Raw genomic sequence first — 12,500 nt, forward strand, 5'->3', positions numbered from 1 at the left:
CTTTGCCACGAATGTGGGTGATGGTTATCCATATACCTTTAGTCATGGACCACAACTATATATTTCTTTTGCAATTGCATTGCATAGCCTAGAGTGAGTACCTCCCATGGAAATATAAGATACTGCTGTTGAGTTATCACAACGTACTAAGATATGCCTATTCTTAATGATTGAAGCAAAGGCCGGGTTGGAGACCATATTTAATTGCTAAACGTGCAAGCGCATTAATGTCCCCTTCGGCATAGCATACATCTGATAGTGTAATACTACCCTGCACTGTAACTGCATTAAAAACAGCCCCCCAGCCAATTAAAGAGCCATCAGTATCAATAACTATATAAGGATTGACATTTGAAATTGGGGAAGTAGCTGTCGCCAGATTATCAACCCACCATTGTAATTCTGACTTTATGTCATCAGAAAGGACCATGGTTCCATCATAATTGCCTCTTTTTAGTTTAAGAGCTTCAGTTTTGGTCATTTCTAAATCACGATAGAAAAGAGGGCCATAAGCCACACCGGGAAAACTGGATACTAATTTCCCAATAAGTCTGGCTAGGTCTCGTATTTTAATCTGGTCACTCTGCATAGTTTCGTGACAGAGCTCGAACAAACTTGTCTTCTTTTCAGTTGTAAGGGAAATAGTCATTTCAAGAGAATTAATGATAAATTCCAAAACAGTCACTATTTGACTGGGAATGTGCAAACACTTTTCAGGGTGAATCAGCAAACCCAGACTAGAAAACAAACTCTTGCAAGCATTAAAAGAGTTAAGGGCATCGTTGAATAACTGCTGCTGAAGATAAGTGTCATCAATATAACCAGACACAATATGCCCTTGACACCTTAGATGCGCATAACAAGGTTTCATTAGCTTGGTGAATAGGCGTGGGGCAGATGAAAGCCCATTAGGAAAACAAGTATATTGGTAGAGTTTACTCCTCCAAATGACAAGAAGATATTTAGGATGTTCCTGTGCGAGTAGAACTGAATAGTATGCATCTTTTAAATCAATTGTTGCCATATAACAACCAGGAGTTACTAACTTCAATATGGACTGCAGAGTATCCATCTTGAATTTATTGTATTCAATATGCAAGTTTAAATTTTTGAGGTTAAGAATCATTCTAAAGCTCCCATCTTTCTTAGGTCTGAAGAACACATTGAACTGTATTTAGCTGAGGCTTCTGAATTAGTTCTCAAATGTTTCCTGGTTGTGATTTGGCCTGATGTAGGTTGTTGTGCAGGATTGGTTGGATGTTCTTGTACCTCGTCCTCGAAAGGAGGACCCTCGAAAACCTGCACGACCACTACCAGAGCCCCTGTTTGCATGGGAGGCTCTGTGCCAAGATTTGTTTTTGTCCAACAGCTTATGAGTAACTTTATTATCATCTGTGATATCTTTGATTTGCTTGGTAATGTCATCTCCAAACAGAGAGTCAGTAAACTTGACTTTTTGAGCACACAAATGAGCATAATTTGAGGCTTCGATGCCTCCCAGAGTCTCTGAACCAATTCCCAGTTGGCTAATCCTAAGCAGCTCAACGAGTCTTCGGTTAGCTTCCATAGTTTGTCCAACAAAGCAGTGGTATCTAAGTTGTCCTTGTCTTCAGAGCTCTTCAAGACAAGATCTGCTATTAAAGCTACATTTGTAGTTCCTTTATCCAACGCATTCTGAACTCGTTGCATTTTCACATCGCCTGTTCTGGCCTCAGCCAAAACTCGATCCCAAATAACCTGATTAACAGTTATTTTTGACATGCTTGGACAGTTCTCAGGTCTGCGAATTTTCTGCAATGAATTTTTCTCACCTTCTTCTTCGGGCTTTTGCCGCATAACGGCCGTTACGTGAGAAGCCAAGATATCATTTTTCTTCGGGCCTGTAGCTTCCTGCGCATTTGCCTTCTTCTCGAGGCTAGAAAGAATTTTGTTGGGAGTAGAAGTAGAATTTCCCTCCTCCGCAGCTGACTCATCACCTCTTTTCCTTTTACTTGAAGGCTCTACCTGGCCTGTAGCTGACTCGTCAGCCTTTTTCCCATCGTTCGGATGCTTCTCAAAACCTTCGCTAGCTTCGTTAACGACAACCTGTCCTGATATATCTTCAGAAAGCTCACCTTCAGGCCAGTGAACGAGAGACATAATGTTATCATTCATCACCTTTAAATTCTCTACGAGCTTCTGAAAGCTGTTAATCATGCTCTCGGTAAGAACCGTAAAGTTCGCCTAAATGGATTCAGCAAACAACTCGACCACGTCAAGCAACTGGTTCTCTTCCACGTGAAATCTTTTGGCTGGTTCTCTCCGCTTAACCTCCTGACTAGGAACTTTGGTCTTCGACGAGCTCTGCTTAAATTAATCCGACTTTGTAAGTTGTAGCCCTTCGAGCTCATTTTCAGCATTCCTGTGATCTACGAGCACGTGTGTTGACGTTCCTTCGTCGCCCATTCCAAAATTAAGGAAGATTGCATAAGATAGCTCCACTACCACAGAAAAGAAAGACAGTACACAGTGAGTGCTAGAAGAAAAAGAAACTTAACTTCAAAAACATCAAAGAAACGGAGGCGACCGGCGACCATGAATCAAACGCATCAAGTGATCGGTACATACGAAGCGCATATCTCATGGAATCTCAGGTCACGTGACAGTGAGGTAGAATTCCGATTTACCTCCATACATAAAACGGGACAAATATTTTATCCACTTAAATATCTCGAAAAATCGCCCTTTTCTCGTGATACAAAAACGACACGTTTTTCTGGCAACAATTATATTTTGATAAAATAAAGAGCGGAGCTGGAACGCCAAGCGGAGCACCATAACTATAGGAACAGAACCACATGCATGCGTAGACAATTCTTTTTTCATGGTTAACTTTAACATGGCTAGTAGTCTGGGAGCAAATGTCATATATTTAAGTCCCGTGGGAATTTTAGGCTGCAAGCAAGCAACTTTTCTCATTGTGTTAAGAGGCGTGGATCGCTGATGCCTGCGCCCTACGATAAATACGACGACGACGCGCTACATGACGGCCGTACTCCAGCCACTAGAAGGTCGACCGATGCATGCTGCCTCGATGTTGGATATTTTGATATTTAACATCCATGCTATGGTCAATTGGCACCTGTCAAAACAAGGTATCTGCTGACCAGTATCACGTGACCATATCGCGGGCTCAGGTTCACATTTTATTTCAAGTTCGCCACTGCACAGTTACTGGTTTTCTATTGGATCGCAGGCTAGAGCCACGTTAACTTATTGTAGTCAGGAGCTCTGCTTTTAGGCTTAGCTAAATCTATATATTATTTTTCCTTGAAGGAGGGGTTTACTCTGAAGTCGCCTCGATTTTAATTCTTTTCAGATTAACGCCGTGAGCTCCGTGAGCATGACAAGCGTCATAGTATCAGGCATAACAGCGTTTCAATATATATGGACTGTGAATAGAGTACTGGCCGTCAACCCATTGAGGACGAGGAAGGACGCAGCTCTTAAACTCACCGACCAGGAAAATACTGCGGTAGCAATAAGCTCCTTGGTTGCAATATTTTGCATCACTGAGGTTGCCCTTGCCGTTTGTGCTGCTTGGATAAGTGATTCTCTCTTCCAGCCCCCCCAAGAGAATCAAGTCAGTCAGGTATGTCAAGTAATATTTCTTTTAGGGACACGACAAATAACTTTCATACCATGGCATAAAAAATTCAGCCAGTTAGAATACAATTAAAGCTTTGAATACCGATGGTATTACACCCAACTTTTCCATCACGCGTTGCGCGCGTTTCGCATTGATTGCGTTGGCCACTGTATTCACTATCAGTTAGTAATGGTAATTGCACCGAGTGGAGTACAATTCAGGGAGTAATCGGGCGAGTAATTTCAAAATCGAACGAGCGCAATAAACATAGGTAATACAATTGCAAAAATGTAATGACTTACGAAAAGAAATTACAGCTAACGGAAAAGAACCATTACCCAAAATCTACGATTTGCGGTCATTACAGTCACTAACAAGACTTAAACAAAACAGAAGTGCTCTAAAGAGTAACAACGTCTCAAATCTTCTTTTTGTCTCTCTCAAACTTTGTGCAATTACGTATCCCGGTCCAATTACTTATAAATAGTATTTTTAACAAATTTCGAAATTAAAAACGTCTTTGGGAGACTTGCTTGAGCGAAAAAGTCAGTAGCGCTTGCTATAAATTTTAATAAAACGGCCTGCAATGCGTACTTGTGGCTTATGACTAGCGCAGTGGTATTCCATAATTGGGTTGACATATTCCAGAACTACTAGAACGATAAAAATAGGAAACATTAAGAAGGACGACATTAAAGCGCACGTAATTGGCGTGAGAGTCACGTGGGTATCCGATTACAGGTATCCAATTACAAAAACTTGTAATATTTGGATACCTGTAATTTGACATCCAGGTGGTCGGGCGCCGATTACGTTACAAATAGGCGCGCGGAGAACCAATCGCGATCAAGAATTTTGCTATAGAAAAGATTAATCAATTAATTAATCAGTCAGTCATTCAAGTCGTCCGCCCGTCATATTTCACGGCCTTTTTTTCCAGTTCAAATGCTAACCGTGATTGGCATGGCTCAATGTAAAGCTGTTGAAATATAATTTTCCTTTTAATTGAACTTTCAGGCAAGAAATGTGAATAACCAGTTTGGACACGGACAAATCCCATTGTTGCCGACCTATACGGCAGCTCAGCCGATGATTGGTATTCCACCACCCAGCTACAATGCCCTTCAGTAGCTGTCTTGCTTGCTTTTTCACAGTTATTATGTTTAGCGTAATCTGTACTCCTATCGACAACGATACGCGTCATCTCAGTGGTCAAAATGTTGTGGACTCACTCGGCTGCGCCTGGTGAGTCCAAAGCATTTTGACCAGTGATGACGCGTGATGTTGTCGATAAGAGTACAGACCACGCTAAACCACATTCGATTTGTTGAATTGAACATATGCTTTTTTTTTTTTTTTGCAACAAATGTAACTTAGCGATTTACCCCTTAGCACTGTTTCTCTAACGTTTTATTGTTCATCGCTACCAAAATAAACTTAATTGTTAGTAAAATTATCGCAATAAAAAGTGTGGCAATAATCAATAAAGAGGTGACGCATATTCTCAAAGTCCTAACATATCTGTTCAGCCCAGAAAACCCTGTCAACCCTCTCTCCACCATTGTATAATTGCAAGTCGCATCCCAGGTGAATGCAGATCAATATTACGCGATATCGACATATTCCACGTATTTCAGCGGGATACGATCACTGTGGTGTCAACAGTTATAGAGAATCTGTCATTTCTCACAGTTAATGAAGTTTCGAACCTCGCAGGTCGACTGTCAAAATATAAAATTTAAGCTTATGGGTATCGAACTACCAGACAAGTGCAGCCACGCAAACAGATCGACGACAACTGAGAAGAAGCTATGCTTCTGAGCGCGAGGGTCTGGATTTGAGCGCTAGAGTCTCATCTATTAGCAAAATTTATCAGTTGCAGACCTCGTTCTTAGGCATCTCTGTTAAAAACGACTTATTTCTATGCTTGCAGTTACAATTTTGAGCAATTAATTCTCAGCAATTAGCTAAGCACTAGCTAGCTAGTGACGACAAGCCGTTATTGACAGTTCTTCAATTTAGACTCCCTGTAGAACTAAATTCAAGTTATGCATGAAGACAATAAATAAACTGATTGACTAAAGGTAAATATTACAGAATGATTGAGCAGGTGAAAATGTTTCATGCGCTTTCTCATAGGGTGAAAGTTCACAGTGATTCCAGAATGATTCAAGTCTAAACGTCAAACAAACAAACAAACAAACCCTGAAAACTGTCGTTCTACGCAAGGAAGGCCAATTCGAGTAGCTGATACATCAGTGGAACTACGTCAAGCGAACTCTATAGCTAAGCATGAACTGTTTTCACCGATCGGAAGCTAGCTGCACGAAGCGGCTGTAATTTGCGGGGTTTTATAATAGCCACGAGCAGTCTAAAGCGTTGAATTAAACGAGGGAGGTAAAGCATGGAATCAAAGTCTGCTTAAAATAGCAGCCGTCCAACATGGCGACATCAGAAACCGGGTGATCCTATTGGGAGAATGGTGGAGTGGCGGAATTGGGGAATACATGGAATATTCTAAAATACGGAATACATGGAATATTCTAAACCACGGAAAATATTGAATATTTTGAAAAGCGGAATATACGCATTATTACAAAACGAGGGAGGAGAGGAAAGTCTTTTTTAAAAGGATATAAATTATTCACTCTGCCCGTGAGTAGTCTGGGTAGGATAACAAAACTTCGGATGATAATTTTACATTTCCTCGCAACAAAAGAATATAAAAATGTGTTACAGAGAAGAGTTCACCCCTGGGCGATATGTTTCCCCGCTTGCGTTTTTTTTGCCTCTCGGACTGTGCCGAAACAACGCAGGCGCACTTTCCCACGCTCAGAGAAGGAAAAATGGAGGAAGACGATGGTAAGTGTCTCACTTGTCTTAGAAACATAATGTACGACATGTTATCGTTTCTTTTGCAGGCTGATTTACTAAGTCAGTGCCTTTTTGAAGGTCTTATTACAAAAACTAATTCAAGTATCAAGTAAAGCTATGATCCTCGCAGTTATGGACGCAATTTTACCAATTGCGTACATAGCGTAGAGAAGCCTGAAAAATTCAGGACTTCAACTGGGTTTGAACCCGTGACCTCACGATAACGGTGCGAAGCTCTAACCAATTGAGTTATGTGGCCACTGAAGTTGGGAGCTGACCATTTGTGGGCTCATTTGTTTCATATCCGCAGTTCAGTATATGACTCATTTCGTACATCATTTCGTTCATTGATTCATTCCGAACGGGAACATTAGAGCCCACAAATGACCAGCTCCCAACGTCAGTGGCTTCATAGCTCAGTTGGTTAGAGTGTCGCACCGTTATCGCAAGGTCAATGGTTCAAACCCTGTTGAAGTCCTGAATTTTTCAGGCTTCTCTACGTAATTGCTAAAATTGTGTCCATAACTGCGAGGATCATAGCTTTACTTGTTACTTGAATTAGGTTTTGTAATAAAGACCTTCAAAAAGGTAATATTACTTGTGTCCCCGCAGCAAACAGAGTTCGCCTAAAGCAACACCTTGCCAACGGCGTAGTCTTTATGCATGGAGCATGCAGCGTAAATATTTATGAAGACTCAATATACTCTCTCACTTTTTGTTTGCTGATAATTCGTTAATTATAAAAAGGAGAACGCCTTATTAATTTTGGGAGGTTACAGCTTGACTGACAAGTTCTTCTGACTTCAAAAGTCAATTCATCGATGCCTTCTGTAGACAAACGTGTTTGCTGTAACACAAAATGCTGCAATAACATTTGCAAAGATTCCTTTATCCCATGGGCCACACTAGACATTTACCTCTTAATAACCCTTGTTTCTCTTAATGGACCCTCCTCTAAAACAAGTAATTAAACGAAACAGCCTCCTTTTGGCTGTATTTGTTTTCTCATGCAAAACAAAATGAAAGTACATATTCTTGGTTTCGAATTGACAAATCTCACATCAAGACTACATGTACCATTACAGCCATCCAAGCTTACGTACCCTACAAAGAATTGCGAGTTAACATGACGAGAGATTATATAGCTAGTTTCATCAAAAGCAAATGCAATTGGCAATAGGCAATTTCCGAGTTGCTGTTTGTCTCTGTTTCGAAGTGAGTCTTGATGCTCAGATATTAAAAAAAAATTTGCGGTGAGAATTTGTTTGATTTGCATAAGAATGCGCAACTTATTTCCATTTGCATGGTTGTGCACCAGTACTCGCTTTGAAACTGAGGCACGCAGCAACTTGGAAAAGGGGCTGTTAGAAAAGCAAGTAAAAGTGACTTGTTTTAAGTGTAGGCTTGTGCTACATTCGCTGGAAAACGCTCTACGATGTTCCCCTGAGGGAAATATCGGGCGACTATATAGGTCTCGGTCAGTTTGTTGGATTTCTTTGTCGCCATGGCAACTCCTAGTTGTGTAGTTCCCTTCCAAACAATCTATTTAAAAAAAAGAAACAAAACAAATCCATTTAGTCTTTAAGCACGAGTGATGTTTTCTAAGTTCTCAAAATTGTGCGAGCCGTAGGCGAGTGCAATTTGAGAACTTTCACAACAATACGAGTGACCAAGACTCGGCGTCATATGTGGGTTGAGATTGTTGGTTCTTTACTCTACTCCGAGCGATTTTTTTCCGGGTACTCCGGTTTTTCCCTCTCTTCAAACACCAACATTTGACTTGATTTGCGTTAATTGTTAATTTCAGTTTACAGTGTCCCCAAGTAGCGCTCCAGCGCTAGAATGATTAGACACTTCGATAAAGTTGCTTTCCTTTCCTTTTCTTCTCCTGTTTTCTCGTGCTCGTGTTTGTTCTTTCTTTCGCTGCTCGACGCATTACTCTTTGTTTGTCACTGAGTTTTACCGTAAAATTCTGGTTATAAGCCTCCCCCTGGTTATAGGCCCATCTACTTGGAAACAAAAAAAAATCATCCGGTTATAAGTGCCCCCCCCCCCCCCCCCGGATAATAGACTCCCCTCTAGTTTTCCTTGTTTTCTTAATATTATGTACTCTCGCAGAACCCTGTACTACTTCAAACACAAAGTTATGAAAGAAAACGGAATAATAACTACTGAGAGAATTAAGTGCAGGAAGCCTTGCCGCCGTAAACTAGAAATCAAGATATATAACAATGACAGAGAAGATGAACTCTGAGCCTCCGCTTTGTTGCATTCCGGTTACCTTCACGTTGTTAAATTTTGATTTTGTTCCTAAAATTGACATATATTCGATTTATAATGAGGCTTAAAGGTTTAATTAAAAGTTAGTAAATTAAAAATTTATTTCCGTCAACACCGCTGTGGTTCATTTCAAAACGTTTTTTTTTTTTTTATTACGGCCCGGGTCGTACGGATCGAGCTGTTAGAATGGCCCTTTTTATGCTAAAGACGTTAAAGTCGTCTCAAGACGACTTTAACGTCTGGTATAGAAACGAGAAATAAGACAGACGCATTTAACGTCTGACGACTTTAACGTCTTGTTTTAAGTGCGTCGTTGAGACGCACTTAACAGACGACTTTAATGTCTCAGACGTTAAATGCGTCTAGTATAAAAACGCGACGCCCTAACTTGGACGCATTTAGCCCTGAGTCCTTTGTTAATCTGCACTTCGTTCCTTCCTTGCACTCCTGGTCGACAAGACAAACAAGCCATGCGCCGAGGCTAAATCTAGTTCCTTGTTCATCACCAGAAAATGCTGATTCCTAGACTGATTTCTGTCACAAAAAAATATTTGCATCTGTCCTTCCAGGCGACGTCGAGACATAAATTTGAGAAGCTGCAATTTTGCCACGTTTATTTGCTCATACATTCGTGTGTTAACGTTTATTTGGTGCCGAGTTTGCTCGTGCCCAGTGTCTTCCGATAATAGAACCTAACCATTTTTTTCGAAAAATGTTGTTTTTTTTCCGTTAGTTTGTCTACTTTTATGCGTCCCGTTTTTATAACAGACGGCTTTAACGTCTCAGACGTAAAAAGCGTCTTGACGACTTTAACGTCTCTAGCATAAAAACGGCCAATAAATCTTTTTCGATTGTGGAGCCAAAGGTAAGTTGTTGACACTAAAAACAAAATTATATATATATTGTCTAATTTGTTTTACAAATAAGCACTTTGCACGAGAGCGGGGATCGACATAAAGGTCATTCAAACTGATCGCCATCAACAAGCCGGTCATCTCAGCTGGCTCCTAGTGATCTTTGAGAACCTTAGAGCATCTTTGAGGGAAACTGAGAATACCTGAGAAAAGCTGATCCGACTTTTAGCAATCTGAACTGTTCTTAGAACTACTGTTACTTAAGCTACAGTATGGGTATGCGACGAAGTCAAAATGGGGAATTCTTTCAACAATACAGACTAGTCGTTGATAAGCATTCTGTTGATTTATTTGGTGGCAAAGGAATTTAGAGGATGCTTCAAGGGGAAAATTCTGGTTTTCTGTCTTACTTTTGTTTTACTTAGAGGCCATTTATTTGCCAGTATTGAAAAGTTTGGTTCACATTTATGAAATGTAACAAATTAATCATCTGTGGCTTTATAAAGATCTATTTGTATCGCTTTTACATTTCTGTCGAGTTAATTCGACTCGCAAATGACGTACAAACAACCCAGGTCTAGGAATTGTTGATCCAAGTAAAACTATTGCCGCACCATACAGTCAAGGTAATGTTGAAGTATTTGGTACGGCAAATGCAGGCACACAACGTGTGGCAATGTCTCTGTCGGCACTTGTTTACAATTTCAGGAATCCAATAACCTCTTCAGTTGACTTGGTTTAAATTATAAACATTGGGAATAATATGTATTCAGCTTTGTCACAATCATGCAAACAGGGACTCCTATTTTTTGTATTCTGCTCCGAGCGATTTTTCTCCGGGTACTCCGGTTTTTCCCTCTCTTCAAAAACCAACATTTGACTTGATTTTCGTTAATTGTTAATTTTACTTTACAGTGTCCCCAAGTAGCGCTCCGGCGCTAGAATGATTAGCCACTTCGATAAAGTTCCTTTCTCTTTCTTCTCCTGTTTTCTCGTGCACGTGCCTGTTCTTTCTTCTGCTGCTCGTCGCATTACTCTTTGTTTGTCACTGAGTTATACCGTGAAATTCTGGTTATAAACCTCCCCCTGATTATAGGCCCATCTACTTGGAAACAAAATAAAATCACCCCCCCCCCCCCCCCCGGATAATAGCCTCCCCTCTAGTTTTCCTTGTTTTCTTAATATTATGTACTCTTGCATTTTTGTACATTTGTCTCTCATACTTTACAAAACAACAACGCAAAATGACCAATTTTCAGGTTTTGACGACAACATGGACAAACAACAGTGGATCTTTCCTTCTCTCTCTTTGCTTCAAATCCGTACATACTCATCTGGTTATAGCATACTTCGCCCATATCGTACAGCTTAAACAAAGTGGAAACATCGTGAAACACTTAGGATAGCTCCACCTAATAGTTTGAAGTGACGTTTTCGTCGCCGTAGCCGTCGTGGTTTCTTAAACTCCCTATAGGTGGTTTCCACGTTCCGTCATCGCCGACATGTTGGTGGACGAAAACAAAAGATTAGCTCCTTTTGTTCGTCCACCAGCAATTGTACATTTCAGCATTGTTATCTGTGTCTCTCGAGACTGGTTGCAAACCACCTATTAATGCAGTAAGCTGGCCATACAACGTCTTTCTAAAAAACACTGGTTCCAGCCCACGCAACTTCCCGCCAAAAAACGCGGGTTCTAGGATCGCGTTATTTCGCCTACTGGCTTACATGAAGAATTAAAGGGACGGACGGGACGGTCGTACAATGACGTCAAAAGCAAAACCAAAATTTCTCCTAAGCTTAAGTTAAAAAAGTGTCTATTTGCGGTGTAGCTAAGTCAAAGAAACATAGATGGGTTTCCCGTGACGTCATCACTGCTATGTCGGTGAATAGAAACAAAAGTTTTTTCTTTATTTCCTTTTGTTCGTCCACCATCATTTGCACATACGTCGTCGTTACCTGTGTCTTCAAAGATTGGTTCCAAGCTTAGAGAACTTCTGGCCTTTTGAGTGAATACGAAAATAGCAAGAAATGAGATATTTCTGCAAACCAATCAATGCGCAATGTGGGTACGATGGAGGACTATATTAATATCATGTCGGTGTTCATTTTAGACCGACACCTCGTTCAGTGTACCTAATTTTGTAATTTTAATTATTATTTCTGGGCAATTTCGTTTGGCCTTTTATTCGTTTAGGCAAACTGTGGAAGAGAGCTTCGAACTGTGTGACCCCTTAGCCGCGCTATCTTGACCTTAAGCGATAGCCCCTACCCAGAATTCTCTCCAATTGCATTAAACGAAAGTGGAGCGAGGTTTGCTTCGTCGTTCAACCCAGCTGGGCCAGAAAACAAAACTCAAAGAGTAACATTTGGACTTATACTCCAAAAGAGAAACTTTTGTATAATTATCATGGCACGTTGCCCCAACAGTACTTCTCGTTATTATCGAATGTAAAATGTAATTACTAACCACAGCAAGGTCAATTGACCAGTTTTATTTAAACCAAAAAACCTTGCATTACATATACGCTAAAGCAACGGGAAATATTACAGCACATCAATGGAATTTCCTTTTTTGCATGGTTTTTTCCAACCATCTGACGCCTCACAATGAAAAGGCCAATTTAAAATGTCCAAAAACGCTGTCCATACATGCAAGGGCTTAAAACACAATTTCCTTTAATACTTATTCTTCACTAAGTCCACTGTGAGTCTTGCTGTAGCTAGGAGTCAAGTTATCACGGTCCTGGGCTGGAACAGGACATTGAGAAACCAATAAAGATCAAACAGAGCTCTGCATTCATGCACATCATAGATGTGAAGGCATCTCTCTTGAGGATAGCCTGCAAACGACAAAAAGAAACTGT

General features: G+C 40.5%; 2 protein-coding genes and 1 long non-coding RNA gene across 5 annotated transcripts in view; 1 reads left to right on the plus strand and 2 right to left on the minus strand.

The window, feature by feature from the left end:
* The window catches only part of LOC137977797 (uncharacterized), a 36,128-nt gene extending 30,999 nt beyond the window's left edge, over window positions 1–5,129 (plus strand). For both annotated transcript variants that reach the window (XM_068825136.1, XM_068825137.1), the window contains exons 3-4: window positions 3,359–3,631; window positions 4,646–5,129. In XM_068825136.1, coding sequence (XP_068681237.1) covers window positions 3,359–3,631; window positions 4,646–4,759 — 387 coding nt within the window. In that variant the 3' untranslated portion in view covers window positions 4,760–5,129. The remainder of the gene's footprint in view (window positions 1–3,358; window positions 3,632–4,645) is intronic.
* Window positions 1–12,500, minus strand: part of LOC137977792 (uncharacterized) — a 65,434-nt gene that overhangs the window by 22,456 nt on the left and 30,478 nt on the right. The gene's annotated exons all lie outside the window — the stretch shown is intronic.
* LOC137977623 (uncharacterized) overlaps window positions 12,179–12,500 on the minus strand; it is a 6,390-nt gene continuing 6,068 nt past the window's right edge. Inside the window, exon 4 of the long non-coding RNA XR_011117849.1 lies at window positions 12,179–12,476. This is a non-coding gene — a long non-coding RNA (uncharacterized lncRNA). The remainder of the gene's footprint in view (window positions 12,477–12,500) is intronic.

Source organism: Montipora foliosa, chromosome 11, assembly GCF_036669935.1.
Source record: "Montipora foliosa isolate CH-2021 chromosome 11, ASM3666993v2, whole genome shotgun sequence".
Classification (NCBI taxonomy): Eukaryota; Metazoa; Cnidaria; class Anthozoa; order Scleractinia; family Acroporidae; genus Montipora; species Montipora foliosa.